Source organism: Cottoperca gobio, chromosome 3 (assembly GCF_900634415.1).
Source record: "Cottoperca gobio chromosome 3, fCotGob3.1, whole genome shotgun sequence".
NCBI lineage: Eukaryota > Metazoa > Chordata > Actinopteri > Perciformes > Bovichtidae > Cottoperca > Cottoperca gobio.
This window is the reverse complement of record NC_041357.1, coordinates 6,443,538-6,464,504: the sequence shown is the minus strand read 5'-3', so window position 1 is coordinate 6,464,504 and position 20,967 is coordinate 6,443,538. Positions and strand designations below refer to the sequence as shown.

The 20,967-nt window shown below is 40.0% G+C and overlaps 1 protein-coding gene across 5 annotated transcripts in view; it reads right to left on the bottom strand.

Moving 5' to 3' along the window:
- The window catches only part of mctp2b (multiple C2 domains, transmembrane 2b), a 48,201-nt gene that overhangs the window by 5,610 nt on the left and 21,624 nt on the right, over positions 1 to 20,967 (bottom strand). For 4 of the 5 annotated variants that reach the window (XM_029428632.1, XM_029428635.1, XM_029428636.1 and 1 more), the window contains exons 5-19: positions 17,838 to 17,980; positions 17,518 to 17,594; positions 17,008 to 17,122; positions 16,854 to 16,886; positions 13,790 to 13,960; positions 12,280 to 12,410; positions 11,123 to 11,309; positions 9,523 to 9,616; positions 9,110 to 9,212; positions 8,868 to 8,970; positions 8,576 to 8,677; positions 8,398 to 8,472; positions 6,633 to 6,752; positions 2,691 to 2,804; positions 472 to 513 (exon numbers count right to left, since the gene is read on the bottom strand). In XM_029428632.1, coding sequence (XP_029284492.1) covers positions 472 to 513; positions 2,691 to 2,804; positions 6,633 to 6,752; positions 8,398 to 8,472; positions 8,576 to 8,677; positions 8,868 to 8,970; positions 9,110 to 9,212; positions 9,523 to 9,616; positions 11,123 to 11,309; positions 12,280 to 12,410; positions 13,790 to 13,960; positions 16,854 to 16,886; positions 17,008 to 17,122; positions 17,518 to 17,594; positions 17,838 to 17,980 — 1,610 coding nt within the window. The remainder of the gene's footprint in view (positions 1 to 471; positions 514 to 2,690; positions 2,805 to 6,632; positions 6,753 to 8,397; positions 8,473 to 8,575; positions 8,678 to 8,867; positions 8,971 to 9,109; positions 9,213 to 9,522; positions 9,617 to 11,122; positions 11,310 to 12,279; positions 12,411 to 13,789; positions 13,961 to 16,853; positions 16,887 to 17,007; positions 17,123 to 17,517; positions 17,595 to 17,837; positions 17,981 to 20,967) is intronic. The other variant, XM_029428634.1, reaches the window with a different exon arrangement.

Sequence of the window (20,967 nt, the reverse complement as noted above, 5' to 3'; positions counted from 1 at the left end):
TAAACTGCTGCCATTCTAAAGGAAGATTTCATTGCCTAAAAGCATTGTAACTCTTTCAACACCAACTTTCAAATGAGCTTTGAAAAAGCATGCCTAAGTGCTGTCATTAGTTCCATATTGATGGTATTATATGGCGTGTTAAGCTCAGGGACTTTTCCAAATGCAGCAGAACCTTCCCCCCCACCCCTATATTAGCATATGAATGCGTTGTGACATGTGGAAACGGGTCGGTGAGGTCTTCATTAAGCCCAAATGTCTTTTGGTTAGTTTACAAAAAAATTATCCAACTCGTGCTTGGCAGGAATCAGAATGCATCGGAAGATTTAGTAGTGAATAAAGAGCTTAACAACGTAACATCATAGATCATAGGCACTTGTCAACATGTCAAAATAAAGCTAAGTTCTTCTCTATTCTATCAGCATATAGAAATAAAGATGCTTAGTCAACAACAAAAAAAACACAGGTACATACCTTCTCGTCATCGTCATCGTCATCCCCCAAATCCATATTGTCCTGAAAAAAAAGAACTGTATTATAGAGTTGAGATTTTCTACATTACGTTATCTCATGCTGACACTGGGACTCTGTATTAACTCCAGTGTGCTCATGGAGTCTTCATCTGACAAAGTGCAGGGATCAGCGGTGACCCTGAGGTCAGCCTCCACAAACACTCAGCCCTGCAGGACAGCTGACTGACAGCAGGCCATGTTGGCTTTGTTCACAACACACCAACTCGCACTCCTATACCAGAACATGCTAAAGAGGCGGTAATCAATATTTTTATATTTAACATGATATATGACGGCATATTAGGGCCATTTTAGCTAAAAAGAAATTGGAAATGAATTATGGAGCCGGGGGAGGGGGGGGGGGGGGGTAATATTCTCTGAGAAGTCCTACATTTACAAAAGAAATACTCAGAAATTCCCAAAACTTTGCAAAATTGTGGTTTCACTTGACAATTTTCTTTATGACTTTATAATCTCAGAGAATATTCAAGTTCTTTCATGTAAATGTGTGAGTTTTTTCTACCACTTTCATTTTAGAGAATAGCCACCTTTTTTGTCTCGTAATTTTCGACTTTAGTCTTGGAAATTATTTCCTCTGAACTTTAACCCCTCTTCCACGGCTCCGTATAATTACAATTTTCTATTGTTACCTACAATGGTCCTAATATGCTGTCGTATGATTAGTTATATATTAAAAGAGCTGCTCAAAGTGACAAAACCACAGAGAATTATCACCCGACTCTTCCCTTCAGCTCTACGGAGCAGCTTCAGTTCACTCTCACAGCATTGTGTTTGACAGCAGCAGTTTCCTCTTGTTGCACTTTGTAAATACACTCAATTAAAAGGGCCTGAAAACCATTTGTAATGAGAAATGGGATCCTACATAAATGCACAATTTTCAAATGTTATTTCATTATGAGAGATTTATCTATCTGGTTTAAAGTGGGAGGGGATTTGCGATGTCGCACACTTTCTGTGCACCAATCAGGAAGAATATTTGAATCAAAATCAGATAACACCTGAGTTGTTGTTTGCTCATGTTGCCAGCACTTCAATTAAATGTGATTACCCACACAATATCTAACACATGTAGCTCTTATTGTTTGCTCATTTAGTAACTCACTACTTTACTCAAACATTAGCATCGATTTTATTCATGCATATGAAATTATTTCAATGTCACATGCTGCGTACACCTGGATGTGTTTGTTATTGTAAATGTTCTAGTTCAATATTCTGTAGTAATGGCTGAACAGTATTCTCATTAGCACCGTTGTAGAGCTGAACGACTTGATTGACAAATGTAACCGCAAACTATTTTGATAATTGATTAATTGTGAAACTTGTTGTTGGTCCAATAACAAAGCAATTTGAGAATGTTACCTTACCTGGGAACTAGTGGCTATGTTCAACAATTCTCTCGCATTTAAAGTAAACACTTAATTAATTAATGGAAAAAATAACCATCATAATAACCCACAATGAAAATAATCTTAAATTGCAGCCCTACAGCACATATTTCACTGGTTTCACAATATAATGAAGCACATTGTTGTCTGAACAGCGCACTGTGTATGTAATTTGCTATAACCTATAGTGTGTGTTGAACCGTATACAGTAAATACAGCTGCTTCTCTACACTGAGCACAGACAACATGCTATATCCTTGTTTTTCTGTGAACGATGAGTGACCACAGTGGGGGGAAAAGCACTGTGAATTGTGACCTTTTAAAGAGCAGAGTGATAAAAATTTAGTCTAATTTGACCAGTGACAACGAGAAGAGGGCAACAGACCAATTACAGTGAAGCAGAGGAAGGATTTAGCACAATAACTAGAGGCGGACTGGGAAAAAAAACAAAAGCAGTGTACTGCAAATTAGCTTAGGCTATAATGGTATGTTGCATTAGTCTGTTCAGTGAGGTTTCTCAGCAGTATGGGTTATTTTATTGTTATGTTGCTAGGTGCAGCTGGTTGCTATGGAAACAAACCAGCTTTTTAATTATGAGAACACAATGTGGTCGAGGTTGGTGAACAGGAACCAGCAGGTCACTCTGCAGAGAGAAGAAGAAGAAGAAGAAGAAGAAGAAGAAGAAGAAGAAGAAGAAGAAGAAGAAGAAGAAGAAGAAGAAGAAGAAGAAGGTGGAGGAGGTTGATGAAGACTCTACAAGCTACAGACTCACCAAGTCTTGAGTGACCCGACCGGACCGGATCTGGAGGTAGTTCCATGAGATGAGCAGGACCAGGAAGAGGGGCAGCATGTAAAACTCCCAGTTCCACACCGTCACCAAGAACACCTGCAGGCAGAGGTCAGATATCAGTGAGGTCACACACAAGAGGGGGGTGGGAGAATGAAACAAACTCTTCATTAACTCCCACCCAAAGACATTTTCAATAGTTCCTGAATCCCCGCTAGCTAAAGGTTGATCCAATCTGCTATTGATTTAATTAGCAGTGGTCAAGCTGATGAAGGCTACCCCGCCACTATCAAAGCCTTGCTTCCTACATACGGTTACTCTGCATACGCTCTGCTCTGCTGGACCGACTCCCCCTCCACTCCCTGCATAGGCACTGACATTAAGTCTAATTGATCTGCCTCTCTCATCTTGTGTACATTAAAGCAGACCACGCGGTCCACTGCAGCCACGGGGAGTCTGTGTGTGAATATGTCATTAACATCCATAATGCCACTTGTGATGGACATCCCACCTGTGCGCAGCTCGGGTAAAAAATGAATAAGAGGATAAAGAATGTGATGTCTTGATTGCACAGCTAAATTGACCGACGAAATAATCCCGTCACAGAGAGGCAGCGCCGGCCAAAATGGCAGCCAGCCACAAGGCGTGGGGAAAGGGTTTACAGGTTTTTATATGCTAATAAAAACAGAAGTGAACATCTGGTAAAGACATCACTTTCCTCTGAGGCCCCTACTGACATAAAAGATGGCAGATCCAATCCCACCCCCCACCCCCACCCTCCATCACCACCAGCACCAGCTTTAATGTGCAAAAAGCCAAGCATGCTCTTGTCTGTGTTATCACAAGCCAAAAACAGCCTGAGAGAAGAGATGAAACCAATTCCTCGCTAAAAGGGTTGTGTTTTATTAGAGAGGACTTTGTAATGACGGGAGAGCCGGGACAAGAGGGAGAGCCAAGTCACGCTTTGGTGGAAACGTACACCCAGCCCATAAAGATTGTGATAATTGCAGCGCATTTCAGCTTGAGAGGCATTACACAGTCTTCGACAGCAAAAAGGGGCACTGGAAATACAATCCAGATCGGAGATAAAAAGAAAAGAAAAAATGAAAGACTGCCTAATGTCGGGAGAGCTACCGGACTGGAGGGTAGCACATTTTCAGAATGCAGCAGGATTTCCACACATGCTCGGGGAAGGGTCTGCATGGCACTGCGGTAATCAAAGAGCATAAAGAAATAAATCACTGACATCATTCACAACATTCATTGTTTTAACGCAGATACAATGTAACTCCTGATTATTATGGATAACTATGGGATACTGCTAAAAGTGGAGAAGAGTCATAAAGTCAGTGAACCAGAATATCAAACATTTGCTACTGTTACGACCCAGCTCGTAAAAGGGAAGCAACATAAAACCAGATGTTTCTTGGTAAAGTTATCAACAGTAACTTAGATCAATTGATATAAGCAATAATACCTTAGTAGACAACAAAGGCAAAAGGGCCTAGTGGGTGCGGCTCAACTTAAAGAAATAAATATAACAAAGAGGGCTCTTAAAGTAAGAGCTAAGTGTAAACCTTCTTCCTAACGAAACCAAACTGGAAACAAAAAACCTCACTAATGATCAATAGCCACCGTAAGCTCCTGGTCATATCATACCAAGTTAACATGTAGCAGCAAAACCCGTCAGTGTATTGAATTGAGCAATAGTACTTTTTATAGGGGTTATGCCCCCCGCAATATATTAAAAAAAGAGGCAATTTGTCCTCTGTGTTAATTTTATTAACCAAAAACTAAGACTAAATATGTTCGGTAACGACCTTTTCCCCCCGCGATGAGACGGCACTGACATCATTAAAACACTCTGTGATTATATCAACAAGCATTATTGTTGATGAAGAAAGACGAGACTAAATATCGTACTCTTTTTTTCTCTCCAGCAGTTCTTTTTCCTGTGCTGCTCGTGCCGTATCAGGACTACAGCGGCAGCACACAATGAGCACAGTGTTCATGTCGACCAGAGTAAGAGTGAACACAAGCATGCTGCTTTCACTAACAGTTCCACTGCACAGGTACTACACAGCGTGTTTAAATCACAGCATCACTGACGCACATGTTGAAGATAAACCTGTGTGTTTATAGGCACATCTGGTCAGGTGTTTGTGTACCAGGCTGGAGGATGATTTCACGATGAGAGTAATGAGATTCACTGTGTCACTTGTCTTTAGTTAACTGGGTCTGTAGTTGATTTGTCACTAAATCCTGTTGCACCTGAGGATACGTTGTCTGTGGAGCGTGTACGACGCTGTGTGTTTTACTGCAAATGCAACATGTAGCTGCCGAATAAAGAGTGCATACTGAAAATACAGAGAAATACGGAGTTGTTGTTTTGTTTTGTTCACCCCCCCCAACCCGGTTGGTCCCAATGTGTTAACATTTTGCCCATGCTTGGCTCTTGTGTCTGTGTTTAGGATAGAATGGGAAGTTCTGCTTAGAAATAAGCTCTTTTTTCTGATTTATAGTGATGATAATATATAAAGCTAAATATAAAAAGAAAGACATAAAAAAAGAAAAGTCAGACAGTCACACCAGCTTCTACAAAAGTAATGAAGGGCTACAGTGTGTGATCTATAATAGCTCATTTAGGCTTCTCACTGGTAAGCCGTATATTTAAAGAATACTGCACTGACTAAAGCGCTCTGCACGCACGTGTCTGACAAGCGGCAGATGTTGCAGGTAGTTCTATCCTGTCATGTAGAGTGAAGCTTTGATTCATCACTCTCATGTGGCGGTATTAAGTGGGCATTTATTTCTTCTCACTGAGGCTTGAAATGGCAGGGAGCGCTAGTGTGAAAACACAAGTACAGATGGTACTGTCTTTCAAACACTGAGATGCAGTGGGAGGATGTGTGTGTGTGTGTGTGTACTTTGTGCACTCGTTCATGCTTGTATGATTTGTGCTCGAGTGTGTATGATCCGTCAGGCAAGACAACAATATTATCCATAATAATTAACTCTATATAAAAAGGGGGGGAGATGGGGTATTTTTAAGAAGTTCTGTTCCATTGCGAGTTCCTCTGCATTAAATATGGTGTGAATATTTTTGTTGCAAGCAAGGACGACACAGTTTCCAAGTGATCCTAAATTACAAAACTAAAAGCATGACTCAAAGCTAAAGAGTGGCTTCTGTTCAGATAACAGCTCTGTGCTGCAACTCCCATTTTTCACAGCAAATTGAATAAACCGTACTATTGGCTGGCGTACAGTATAGTTGTCATTACAAAACTTCAGTGCCATCTACAGGATGTCAGCCGCAAAAACAAAAAGAACTTTCCATGACCTTGATTGTCTGCATAGTAGTGCACAACTTGCTGTATGCCATTTCAATCGAACTAGATCTGTAAGAGAAATAATGTCAAAAAGATCAGCAGCCACTCCACTTTGCTGTTTAAAAGACAACGTCTGAGAGGCTTCGCCTGTGTTTCTGTCTTCGCACTTGCTGAACACTTGTATTGAACAATGGGAGGATGGAGTAGAAGCCTTATCTCTAAAGAGTCTCTTAATTGGACTCCTGTCTGCATAATAGGGTCTAAATCAAACTGAGCACAGATTGGACAGAGGGTTAATGAGTTGTCAGGGAAGTAGAACAAAAATAGACTATCTCAACTCCACCGGGACTCTACTCTCTCCAGCTGAGGCTTAACTCTGCATCCACGAGACACACAGCGCTGAGAGCGTCCACTGCAACGCAGAGACGGGGGCAAAGCCTAGCCTGCCTTTCTGCTGAGCCCAACACCGCATTGATTAAGAATCTCGCTGGGAGAGTTCAAGTAGGGGATAGCCAGACTGCGATTGTCTTCCGCAGCTTGGAGGGAAAACAAAGGGAAATGCAGATAGTGTGTTGATAAGCAAGTTAAAGTAAATCACCAGGAAGGCTAGCAGGCTCCTCTGAACGCTCTCCCACTGGAAGCAGCTTTTGATGTACTGCAGAGTCGACACGATCGCCCTGTACAGCGTCTGTACGCGCAGCACGTTCCTGGCCAGAACCTGAAAGACACACATTGTAAACATGTGAATACTACAGTAGTGTTTAAAATATGGATAAAAGAGATGTTTTCTTTCTGATTTTGTAATTCATACCAAACAGGAAACATCAGTCAGCTAGTGTAATAGTGAGAGTGGCTAAAGCTTGGCATGCATGAACCATTGTGGTAAGGGGGCATCTGACCTGATTTTGTCAACCAAGACTTTCAACATTAAAACAGAAGGAAGCCCCGCACATTACGATCCGAGTCCTCAGTGTGTAAGCCAATTTTGGCGTTAGTGAGCAATGTATTGTCTAACAACAATGAGTCTTTGTGGGAAGTACAGACAGTCAGGCACCCTGTCTTGCACACTGTATATCAAACTAATGTAGCAGAACAGTGGACACAAACTCAGTCACAGTTGGGGTCAATTAAAGCTCAATTCAACCAATTCAGGAGAAGCAAAGTTTTGCTTTTGGGGCTGTTACTTTTTAGAGATAATAAAAGTAAAATGTTCAACATGTTCAGTTCATAAACAATAATTTAATGTTCAGTTCATAAAGAGCCAATTGATAATAAACATGTTAACATTTGTACAGCTTGTCTTCCCACCCCTTTCTTTCTCTTAGCTCCTTTTCTTTCCATTATCCAAACATCACATGCATATTGTCAAAAGTGCAGTGACCTCTGACCCTTACCCTCTTAACTGTCGCTTGTAACGTGTAATGCGATGGAGTTTAGGGCTGCAACCATTATTGATTATTCTGCCCGTGCTTTTCTTGAATAAATTATTCATTGTTTAGTCGATAAAATAACAATTTGAAAATATGCAACTTTTAATAATAAGTCTTCAGATGCATTGTGTTGCCCTACCAACAAGATACAACCCAAATAGTCATTTGACTAATAAAAGTAAAGCAGCAAATATACCGATGATTCGTTGTCTGTTGATCAACTAATTCATTTATTGACGAATAAATAAACTAAATGAATATACTACACTTCCTCTGTGAGCGTCTGCTGCTCTAAAAATCCCTTAAACGCACAATATGTACATTCTTGCCACTAGGGGTCTCCCAATCAAGACAGTAACATTCGAGCGGTAGCGCGATATGATGGGAGATGTAGTCTTCACCAGCATTGCCAGCAGCTCTTCCCGGTTAGGATTCCTTCATTGTTCTGGAGGTTTTTACCCGGAGCCCAATTATCCAAAGAGGTCTCTTTCTCTCCAAAAAAATGGAATGAAAAAAATACTGAGTAAAGCAGTGTCACGTTAAAAATCGTTTTTCTCCGATGCAGCTCGGCTAGCATTTGCTCAGCTTGTTTCTCTGATTACTTCCAGACATCCGATGACCAAAATCTTTCATCTGATTAAAATACAGTTAAAAACCACCAAGATCTAAAAAGTGTATAGTAAAAATGTGGCTTAAAACTGGATAAAAGGTACATTTATGACAGCTTCTGGCAAACATTGGGGAAATTGTTGGAAACATTTGGGATAATGCAAAGTACACAACAACATGTATAACAGGTTCAGTTGTTTTGGAAATGTTAAATCTTATATCTTTAAAATCTAAATGTACCACGTGTGTTACAAAATAATTTTTTTTGACATTATGATTCCCAGCCCTGTATTATACAGAAAATCAATCAGAGCTGTGTCAAACCTTTTTGGAAAACTTTGGATTATCCTCGATGAATATTCTCTCCCTTGGTTGGAAAGTTCTCATACTCGCTCTAACCTGATAAGAAAGAAAAGAAAAAGGCATGAAGCAACGAGAAGCAGACAGAACCAGGCCCATCTCTCACAGCCATCAGGTCCTTGCAGTCTGAACTTTTACTTACAGGGTTAAAAATAACCTCCAGCTCCAGAGTGATGCTCCCCTTCGACAGCCCTCCTAAGTCCTCTTTCTTCAGTGGCAAGGCAATCTGCTGTCCCCTGCGGATCTGCGGGACAGAAAAGGGCATCAGGTGCTGAACTCCACTGTGAACCTGACCAACAGTCGAGCTGTATTACATCTTAGCAAGTCTTCAACACGCTGGAGTGTTATTGCCGTCTTCACTTTAATTTAGATGCAGGGTGTAAATAGATTAGTCTATGGTCTGTGTGACGGACTCTTAGGGAGGCAATGTGTACCGAGAGCAGGGGAATGGCAACTTTTCCCAGGAAGTCTGGCGCCTTGTCTCCATCCTCATCAAAGATAGTCACCACCAGAACATCATGAATGTCTTTGACAGGGCTGCGGAGACAAACAAGGAGGTCAGATACTCCTCACAAACCAGCACACACTTTCTGCCCCAGTTTTTAAATGTGTTGTCAAACAGCAAACATACATCACGTAGTATTTATGAGAAAATGTAGATTACACTCAAACTGACAAGGTGAAGACTTTATTCCACTCTGGGTTGAGGCTCTTGTAGACCGTTTGGGTCTGCAGTCTGTCGTTCCCCAGCTCAAACACACAGAAGGGATCACTCTTTCCTGCAGAATAACAACAAACATGTTCACTGGGCCCCCTCTGTTCCCTTTAACGCAACAGAACAAAGAACTTAAATCCAAATGTGTGACAAAAAAATAAAACATTATCGCCAACTATTGGATAATCGATTAAATCGATAAAGTAATTTGCTGTTTTCAGCCTCTTAAATATGGAGATTTCCTGCTTTATATCATATTAAAGTGAAATATCTTTGAGTTTTGGAACGACAATTCATCAATTGATCTAGAAAGTAATCAGAAGATTAATCGATAATAAAAGTCATCGTTAGTTGCAGCCCTGTGTGTGACATACCGTTTAAATCAGCAGCCAGTAAATCTGTAGCTTTGATAACTTTGATTTGAAGCAAACCAACATCACGGAGGTTTTTCAGGGTCCTTTTCAAACTCTGTGGGGGACAGACGGGAAGCATGAGGGTTTGGATGCATTTAAAATAGAAAACACTCAGAGAGCACCTCCCGCCACCAAGACTGCACAATCCTCTCATTTTCTTTCTTTATCACAGGATACGTGAGCTGGACTTTCTGTCATTCAACTGCCGTAGTGCAAAATGCACAAGATGACAAGATACAAAAATGTTAAACATGTCCTATCTCACAATGTTTGGAAATCCTTGAAAGAAAAATCTGGATACAAAAACATTAATCAAAACATTTGGCCCAGCTTTCATTTGATTCAAAATGAATTAAATGTCAGGTTCACATAATGAAGAAAACATGTTTATATCGTCTATAAATCAGCCATGTCATTCATATTATTTCCCACCTCAGCGACAAATAGGCAAAATAAATTAGTTTTAAGGCGTTATGTTAAATGTTGTAAGGGAATTGAAATGTTTTTGTGAAGCTGTGACATCCATGATTTGAGGGACAGACACCAAAAAGCAGTGCTTTTGCAAGCTATATATATTATTATAATAATATAAATCAGAAAACAGCATTTAGACCAAACGCTTGTTGAAGTCATGGAGGGATTTCTTTGTTTGTTTCCAATTTGTACTAAAATGTTTCTTTTAGCAGCTGACTTGGAAATCTCATGAGACAGTATTTTCAACAATAACTTTATAACACCAACAAGACATATTTTCAAAAACAGTCCTTGCTTTCAAAGTGTATTTTCACAATTTTCTGGCATGAACAGAAATGTATAAAACATCTAAATACTAATGTTACGCTTTGGAAAATAGTTGATCATTTTGAGTTAATAGGCAAAAACATGAAACACAGGCATTGCACTGTAAGTGCTGCTTTAGATAACAATATTTAAGGCAGATTGTAATGGGCTGGTATCTTCTGTGGAGTCCTAAATATTTATTCCCTCCTCCTCTCTGTACATCATCCAGTGCGGTTTCCCAGAGGGTTTCAGGTTGGACCTGTTTTCTTTTCAGTGTGTATACTTTCTCAAGACGACCCAGCTGTACATTAAGGTAACACTTAGAAACCTTCTCACTCCACGGCTGCCTAGCTAATGTCAAAACCTTAAGCTCAACACTGATAAAGCAGAACTCTTTGTTACTGGCTCGCAGCACATTACCTGGCAGACACTGCCATCTCTTGGCCTTTCAACACAGAAAGTACTGCAATAATTCTTGGAACAGTTTAGACTTAAATAACTTAAAACTGACTTAAATCTTGAACCCCTAGTGGTTAAATCTAAGCATGTTTTATCAGCTTCAGACTATAACTTAGTTTGGATAAATAATGCTGAGATACCTGCCTTCTCTTTGCTCTTAGCCTTTTATTTGCCTTAATGAACAATCTTTAGACTGACCCAGATTCTCTAGAGCTCATTTTCTCTCCGTCAGATATACTGACCCTCCAACTGAACATGTAGGTGGTGCAGAGATGCATCCATACAGTACAGACAGAATATATACAGCAGTACAGGTACTGACATAGTTGTCCAGCTGGTTCTTTTGTTCATGAGGTTCATCAAGCGGTGCAGCACAGAGGTCAGAGATGGAGACGCCGCTGCATGTGTTCAGTGTAAGCAGGAAGACCAAGCGTCCTCTCCCCTGGTCCAGGGTGTGGGTCAACAGCTGTCTCTGATTGAAAGGTATCTTGGACAGGTCAACGTCACACCTGTACACACAAACACAGATACAGTTGCAGACATGAAGACATAAAAGACATAACATGCATGGTCACACACATGCACAATAGTATATGCACACATACGGGCATAAAAAGCAAGTATACATGTGCAGACGCCCACATTCACAAGATAAACATACCTGTACATCCTCTACGTCGTCCTTACAACACCAGCCAACAACTTTCACGTTGTTCCTTGCTGCATGGTAAGGCTTCATAGCAGGACGGCGTATTAGGGCCATTGTAGGTAAGAAATAAATGAAAATACAGAGCCGGGGTAGGGGGTAATATTTAGAGAAAGAAGTCGTACATTTGTGAGAAAAACTTGGATATTCTCTAAAATCAAAAAACTTGAATATTCTTTGATATACATTTTCTTTTGTGTTTTTTTTGTCAAGGAACTACATCGCTTGGATCAACCTCATTACAGCACAGTAAACAGGGAATGCAACACAACAGTATGGAACATGGAGATATCCATCATCTGTCCATTGTGTTGTGGTTCCTGATGCACAAAGCCATCACCTAGTCCAGATCAGTATGTCCCTTCAAAGTCCGGATGCTGATGATAAAATGGTGATTACGGCCTAAAATCACGAGTATTTCTTTATTTCTTAATCCGACTGCAAAGTGTAATTGGATTAGGTCATTGTCTGCAGGCATAATATACGGCAAGCGGCGGCATCTGTGGTTTGATAAAGGCGGCTCCAACCTTACAAAGTGAAGCGATGTGGCTCCTTGAGTTTAGGCTCGGAAATTTGTTTTTGACTTTTCTTTCTCGGTAATTTACCACTTTAATCTCAGAGAACATCAGAGTTATTTTCTCAGAAATGTATCATTTTATTCTCAGAGGTTTCCTATGCATATTACCGCCCTCCTAGTTTGGACATTGTTTCCATACTGGCATTGTAGAGCAAACACACACACATACAAACAGGCAGGTTCTGAATGCACTCACGTTCCCAAACACTCCTCGTTCCTTCGTCCTTCCTTGGACCACAGCTCCACCTCCAGGACGTCTGGCCTGTCCAAGAACTGGTTTAAGGTGAACCTCTCTCTCCACTGAGGGTTGGGCACTTTGCAGTTATTCTGAATCAGAAATGAGGTAAGAACATGAAACCGAAAATATACATTTTAATCTCACATGGTTGTTTATTGAACGCTGAGAGTAGCTGTTCAATTTCAGATAATGGTCAGAAAACTTTGATACCCTCATTCCCCTGTTATGTTCTAAATGCAATTAATTGTTCTACATGCTGTCAAAGACAATTTTATGTGAGTGAAATGTCAGAAAAACATCTCTTTTATAACAAGTATGAAGTTATCTAGCTGTAAAGGTTTTCATCAGTGTCCAGATTTTTGGGATTCTCAAACAGATTAGTGTGTGAATGTTTGGTTCTTAAGCAGCTTCAGAAGATCACGTTTCACATTAAGGCATAAAAAGTAATTAGTGTCATTTTTTTGCTTTGAAGTGTAACGGATGATGTTGCACAAAAGCACGATAATCAGAAATGATAGTAGTCGCAGCGGCGGCAGCGCAAGAAAGTGAGCTTCACTGCCAGACATCACCCAGCTGCCAGGACGAGCAGTGATTAGAGCTTTTCATGTCACACACCAAAAATCCATTTTATCTTCTTCCATTGCTCTCTCGTATACATGATCTGTGACCACGTCAGAGATTATACGGGCATTAAGCCCCTAACATTTGCACTTTTGAACAGATTATTGTACGGTTGAATTAATTATAAGCCACTCTGGTTACAGTATCAGTATGACAAATGTAAATGCTAAATTTAATAAATAGTATATACACTCAGATATCTGCTGCATAGAATAGCCTACATTATAATGTATAATGCCAATCTCAAGGTAAACATACCATAATACTAATAAATACAAAAAGAAAAAATAAGTCTGGTTCTTAAAGAAACATTTTCCATATTGTATTTAAGACATCACGATCAGTTTGCATGTAGTAATTAAATACGTTACCAGAGAAGCATCCTTTTACAGTTGTGCAGGGGTGGAACGTAACTAAGCACATTTACTCAAGTACTGTAGTTTTTTATTTTTAAGATACTTTTTACTTCAATATATAAAATATGATGATGTGTTATAGATTAAATTATCCAACAATATATAAAATATAGTATAAAATGTGCTTCACCTCCATTATCTGTAACATTGAAATGCTGTTTACAAGTTCTCACACACTCTCTCTCTCACACACACTCTCTCTCTCTCTCTCTCTCTCTCTCTCTCTCACACACACACACACACACACACACACACACTCTCTCTCTCTCTCTCACACTCTCTCTCTCTCTCTCTCTCTCTCTCTCTCTCACACACACACACACACACTCTCTCTCTCTCTCTCACACACACGCACACGCACACGCACACACAAGAGAGGCAAAGAGAGGGTTTAAGAATAACAAGGACAACTCAGGAGGAGATGAAAGTACCTTGCTTTTGTATCTCTGCTCTCCCAGTCTGAAGCGAACAAAGACCTGACCTCCCTGAGTGTCCAGCGGCAGATCCTGACCCTCGACCAGAGTCACAGACACAACAGAAGTCCACAGCTGACTCTTCCTCAGAGTCTCTGACAGACGAAAGCTCTGAGAAGAGCTTCCCGACTGCAGGAGGGATTCAAAACAATGAGAGAAGGGGAAATAGATCAGAATACAAATGAACAAAAAACATCAGATTATAGAATACAAAATGTAATACCTTTTACATATTTACCAATCCATTATTATACCAATCTTATCTTTTATAATAATGCATCAAGCAGAGACAAGCAAAGACAATAAAGAAAGGAAGCAAACCAGTACAGTACAAAGAAGAACAGATTATACTGAGAAATTGTCCCCTATAAAAACACATCAGTTAGCAACACGCTCAGAATCAGTGCTTTCACAACAAGCACCCATTGGGAGACGAATGAGACAGCATCATCGCTCTTCTCCAGTGAAAAGAGAATTAAATTGTCCCCTCAGTTCACTGAAAGATTAGGTAAAGCCTGCTGTGGCGTCTCTCTTCCTTATATAATAGTGAGCCATATTCTAGAATAATTAGCGGAGCTTACATGAAGACACAACACTGTAAGAAGATCTATTTAACCCAGATTTAATTAATGCAGATCAGGCTGTCAGGGATGGTTCTGCCACATGCATAGGCAGACAATCATGTTTCAATTACCAGACCACACCAAAGCACTTGGCAGAGTACAATTAGCATGTGAAGAAGTGAAGAAGGGAACATGCACTCAGTAAGCCACTTTATTAGGTACAGCTGTTCAGAAATGCAAATAACTTCCAAACACCGAATCATGTGGCTGCAACTCAATCTATAAACATGCAGACACTGGGGATAGGGGGGTTGATGCAAGAATCAAGATTCTTATCTTCTTAGTTTTTGAATCGACTCAAAAAAAAAGACATGTTCATACAAAATAACCTAGATATTGCTACTAATGGACAGTCATCCTACACACCATGTCAAAGCTTTATCTACAAGTTTTACAGTGTTATTTTGTGTACATTGAATTTTTTTAAATGACTAGTTTTCTGAGAAATAAAAAAGGCAGCTAATAATAATAATAATAATAATAAATTGTATTTATAAAGCGCCTTTCAAAGCTAAAAGCAATCTCAAGGCGCTCTAAGCTAGCCTAAGCCTTCCAATTTAATTTATGTACCAGGCAGCATTTTAATTTTTATATGGCATGATAAGCAAAAGAAGCATGCACTCAGCATCTGCTCTGTGGGACAACCACCAGAGTCATTTAATAGATGGCCTGGCAATATTCTAACTTGTTTTGTATTGTCAACAAATCCCATGACAAAACCAAAACCAACAAAGCATTAGTCTGTCCGTCCCTACCCTAATTAGCGATTATATAATATTATATAAATAGCGACAAATTCGCTAAAGGCCCAGTCACACATCTCCGTATGACAGAAACGTATGCCGGCGCATAGGAAATATCTGCAATAGGTTGATATAAATTAAGGGTAAGTTGTGATCGTTTGAAGGACGCAGACGTTACGCCGAACACTGCAGACATACGGCCCTGTCACACAGTTCTGTATGGCGTCTGGCCAACGGAGCTGGAAAAGTGCCATCTGGTTCACGTCATGCTGATGCTGGAGAACGGCTAGAATGCTGAACGCTAGCTGTACTGTAAAAACACGTTTAATAAGTTACTCCGTCGTCAGGCATAAGTTTAACATAGGGTAGGAATAGGGTATCCACTCGTTATCGATTCACCGTCAGCCGACGTAGCCTATATCTAACATACCTTTAATGTAGTCACGTAGGTATTCACGTACTATATTTATGTAGGTAAGTATTCACGTACTATGTTTACTGTAGGTAAGTATTCACGTATGTCTAACGTAACGTCTGCATATCTTATGAAGCACACGTTGGGTACGTCCGGTAATGTTGAACATGCTCAAAACATCAGCGTTCAACAACGCACCCCAGCGTAACACAGTGAGCTCTTAACGAATACTACTTATACCTTACCTTATATCAACATAAACCAGCGTGTTGCCGCTATTTTGTATACGCCATATTTTTGTATACGTTATGCATTCGTTGGGCATTCGTCTGATACATTTTGTATTAGTAAGTGATGCTCTATCAATAGGTTAGACATGTGTATCTGTATATGTTCACTTTTCCGATCCGATGAAAAGTTGGACGTATTTGGACTCTGACAAATTATACGGAGATGTGTGACAGGGCCTTAAGAGACTGTTAACGACCAAATTACGTGCTGGCTACGTGACCACAGTGTAATCCGTGCCATGTCTGCCTCCTGCATGCTCTACCCAGACGCCACCCCTCGCCTAAACCAAGTGAGAACTCATCTGACACGGACAATCTCCCGTTATGTGCTACATGTGTCAAATGGGAAACTCCGGACAATGTGCGGACCTGATTCTCTGGACATTATCCGGATGGTTCATATGAGAAAACGGCTCAAGTTTGCTGACCTGAATTTATTCTCTTCTGTGCTTGTGCTCCTCTGACACTGTCTTTTAGTGTCTACTACTCTGCCATAAATTACACTTTTCAGCAATGAATACTTAGTCGTCCCTAAAAGGCAAAATGATTTGCCATAAAAGTATTTGTGGCTGCAGGACGGTGTACGTGGTTCATGGTCTTCATAGCTTTTGGACAATGGAGGTCTAAAGGACTAAAGTAGGAATAAGGTATATCAAGTTTCTCATACAGATCAATTAACTTATTGATTGTTAATGACTCTTAATGTTTAATCTTAGAATCACTGAAGACATGTGTCAGATTTCATTTGCTACAGAAGACACACGGTACATGGCGATTTGCTGCCCTCTTGTGCAAAGAGACAAACATGATTCAGATCATGAGTAGCCTACAGGTAACTGTCAAAATGATATTCATTATGTATCTATATTCTCAGATATCTTTAGAATGCAGACCAAACGAAGTAAATGTTACTTAAAGTCTGTCTTGTGTGTTCCCTCCATTATGCCTTACCCTAATACTTCGTTTTCTTTTTTGGGTCCACCGCTGTAGACAGGAGCATGCATGTTAGCGGCAAAAGAAAATGACACTGGTTAGTAGAGCAGAGTACATGTGCAGTAAATACAATGCTAAGTTTCCCTTCCGTTAGAGAACATGTAGTACATACAGGGCCTCTTTTGCTGTCTCCATCTCTGAGTGACAGACTCATGTCCACCAGCACATGGCCCATGTCCTCCTCCAGGCTGTTCGGGTCGTCCAAGGGCAAAGACAGATCGTTGACCCTGGAAAAAACAACAAACAGCACAGCATCAACCGGAGAGATCATCATGTTTATGTATGCTTTGTTGACACCATGTCCAGAGGTTTTAATTAGTATTCCCTTTTTTCTAATCTTAAATGTTTTGCTAGTGAAACTCTGGATAGTTTTATATCTTGAGGCTAAAACAAAACAATTTGAATCTTTGATTGAAATGTCTATCATAATGCAATCTGTGTAAAAGGGTCGCAAGCAGACACACTTAAGATGCAAATATACAGTCAAATTATATATTGGCCAAATACAGTGATAATCCAGCCTATTGGCTGACGTTACGAAATTTCTTGTTACTAATAAGTAACAAGAAATTGCACCACACTCACTCAGAGTTTACCATCATACTCTCACTGAGACACTCACTTGTCCATCTCCAGATCACTCAGGAGGACGCTGGCGGAGCCCATGAAGTCATCTGTTGTCAGATCACGGTCGTATACCTGAGTCATGTCATCAAGAGAGTGTTAATACAGAGACAAATATTGTAATAGTGATATATAACATTGCAAATAATCTGACCAAGCAGTGAAACACCAAACACACATGACAAAACACACATACTTATCAGCTTTACTGCAGAACAGAATGTCTGACTAACACAACAGTAACACTCTCCTGTGTTAAATGAATTCCTTTGTATACAGAATAATGCATTTAACTCATACAACGCGAGAGTGAGTCACCTTGGTGTACAGCTTCTGGTTCAGATCCTTCACAGGTAGGGAGAAGGTCTCATTCCATTTGGGGTTGAGGTCTTTATAAATTACTTTGCTTTTGTAGAATGTTTTCCCGTCTAATTTGAATTTCACATAAGGGTCGCTGGTACCTGAAAATGACGTAAAACACAATGCAGTTCAGATTATTTACTGATACTTCTTGCTGGTGTACCTTACACTGATCAGACTGGTAGTGAGGGTCAGTGTTGTTGAAGGAGATTAAACATTGACTAACACACTGCAGCTTCTCATTTAGCCTGGAAATAAGGATTTATTTTTATTACAAGCTAGATTGATTCATCAGACCTTAATTAAGCGGTTTTCTTTTAATTTGTAGGGCACAAAATATACCTACCCAGCTGTGAAAGGACATTAGTTGTATTCCTAAAATCATAGTTTAACAGAATTAAAAAGACACCACTCCTTCCCTTTTCACGCTTTCTAAACCAGGGCAGCCTCGTCATCGTGACTGACTGTAAGAAATACTAATGCAATGAACCTGCATTTCATTTCCAAACTATGCATCTAAACAGCCATTTACCCTTGTGCCTGAAGGAAATGTACTGGTTTCCAGTAAACAGGAGGAGCAGCCTGCTCATAGTGTCATCTCTCATGTGTCTGAACGGAGGATGTGGTTTCTTTCCTCCTCAACAGATGGGACCACAGCTTCCTGAATCAATAGCCAATCACGCTTTGGCTTCCACTTTAAAAATGACAGCAGCTGAAAACTGTATTTGTGTTTATTAGTATCTTATATCTACTGTGTCAAATGTAGATGGTGAGGTGGTGAGGTATGAAAGGTTTATTATACCTTTACACCTCACATTTGTTGCTGCTCTGTCAAATCATTTGCACTTCAAGCTAAAGGAGGTTCAGTCTGTGCCTTCTAGCTATTCTATCTATTGGCCAGCTGAGGGCAGCAGTCCACCAAACACAGTTTGTGGACCATCAGAAGAATCAGCTGTATAGGCCAAGTGTGTGGACACATACAAGGAATATCTTTGCTCTAAATGTACTTACACAGAATATAGAAATACTGCTGAAACAAGGACAACAAAGCTGGACAGAGCTAAAACAAACATTTAACTTCTATGCATTATGTTTCCCTTTTCCCCATGTATGCAAATGTATATATAAAAAGTGCAGTGTTTCCCCTAGGTTTACTGCTTTGGTGGGGGGGTGGAGAGATTGCGTACGCGTGCGTAGCGCGGTTTCTATTTAGTTCTCCCCTCTCTTTTCTTCCGCTCTGTAGGTGTGTGCGCACGTGTGTGTGTGTCAGCTGCGAAGCCCCGCCCTTCGCAAAACGGAGCAAAGGAGAGAATGTGAATGTGCAAAGTAGACAGTACAAACTGAAACGTGCACATAAATTAGATCAATAGCATAAGCGTTTAGTTTATTTAATAAAGAATTTGAGAAAAAAACAAAAACACCTTAAATTTCAGAAGGGGCGCGGGGCTACGTTGGCAGGGCGCAGCGCCCCTCCAAGACAATGGTAGGGGAAACACTTAGTGTAAATATAAAAAGTATATATTATCATAATTTTTTTTAATATATCTATAGAGATAGATAATCATTGCAAAATAAGCATTACATTAGAAACCTTTTACACAACAAACCGGTGTTGTCCATCAACAAACTGCTGCCAGCATACAGTGTTTATCATATAATCAAACACAACAAATAAAGCAAAATCCTCCTGCAACTTGATCCTCCTCCTCATTTGCTGCATTCTCTTTACTCAGAGCCTGGCTGTGTAAATACAAAGCCACACAAGAGAGAAAATGTAATCCAACTAAATGTTCAGAGTAAAAGGCCTGGCGTGATGAATGCTGGGTGTGGCTCAGACAGGTTCTAATATGCTGTGTGGAATCCTGCCCCGGCTGTTATAGGAGCTTCACATAAAACCTGACACTCGGCTGTCTTGGTTGTCCCTGGAGTTAATAACACTGTGTGTAATCAAACAGACACTCCTGGGCATCATTAACAAGCCAAGGCTAAACACACAAACTGAGGTCAACGCAAGTGAAAACACACACTGGCAGGAGGACACAGGTTTTTCTGCTAGGTTCAAACGTCAGCTCACTCCGCACAGATCATTTTGAAAGGTGTGGGACATTTAGCAAACCAAACTGCAATAAGGACAGATGAGATTAAATACGCTTTTTCAATGATCTCGTGTCGTTTCAGATGTTATACAGGACATGGAAAATATGAAATGAAAAAGAGTACAACACATCCAAGCAGCAGTTGCAACACGAGCATGAGAACCGTAGAATAAATGAATAACATTAGTAACACTTGCTCACTGGGACGTGATGAATGAAGACATGGTGATAAACTGTAAAACCATGTGACATAAGTAACAGGAATATAGTTATACCAACTATTACCAACTAGAGAAGTTAAATGACTAAGTTCTCACCTATTTTCAAATGTAGGACAGGAGGGTGAATGATATATGAAAATAATTATAATACCACTACTTCGCTTCTCATTTGCTATTGTGTTACCCTAATGAGCTTAAGTATTATTTCATAGACATTTATTAGAAGGACAAACCTCTTGAGATGAACCATCTTGTTTTCAACACACATATATATATATAGACACAATACTACATGAAACTAAAACACAAGTACTCAGGCTTAGCCACTCACACACACACACTGACTCTACTAAAAACACTCTGTAAATGTACACATACCCAAACAAAGCTATATACATTTACATACACCTACACATTAGAGAAAACATATTTTCATATCTGAAGTATAACTAGAAGCAAGAGCATGTTGTTCAAAATGAAAGTGAAAAGAGATGCCTTAAAGAGATGAAAGGATGTAATAGATCTAAGTGAACTGGGAAGGATGTAGAAAAAGGCCCAGTTTCTTTGAGAATATTCTTTTTGTCTTAACCTATACAATGATCTACATTTACCACTGCATTAACCCAGCTTCCTTGTTCTGAGGTTCTGTATATCCTGTTGATTTAGTGATGTTTGCGTAATATCACGTTCAGAACAGCTGCCACCTTCTGCAGACTACAGTCCAAAGAAAGATCTGCAACGATTAGTCGACTAATGCATTTAAAGAAAAAT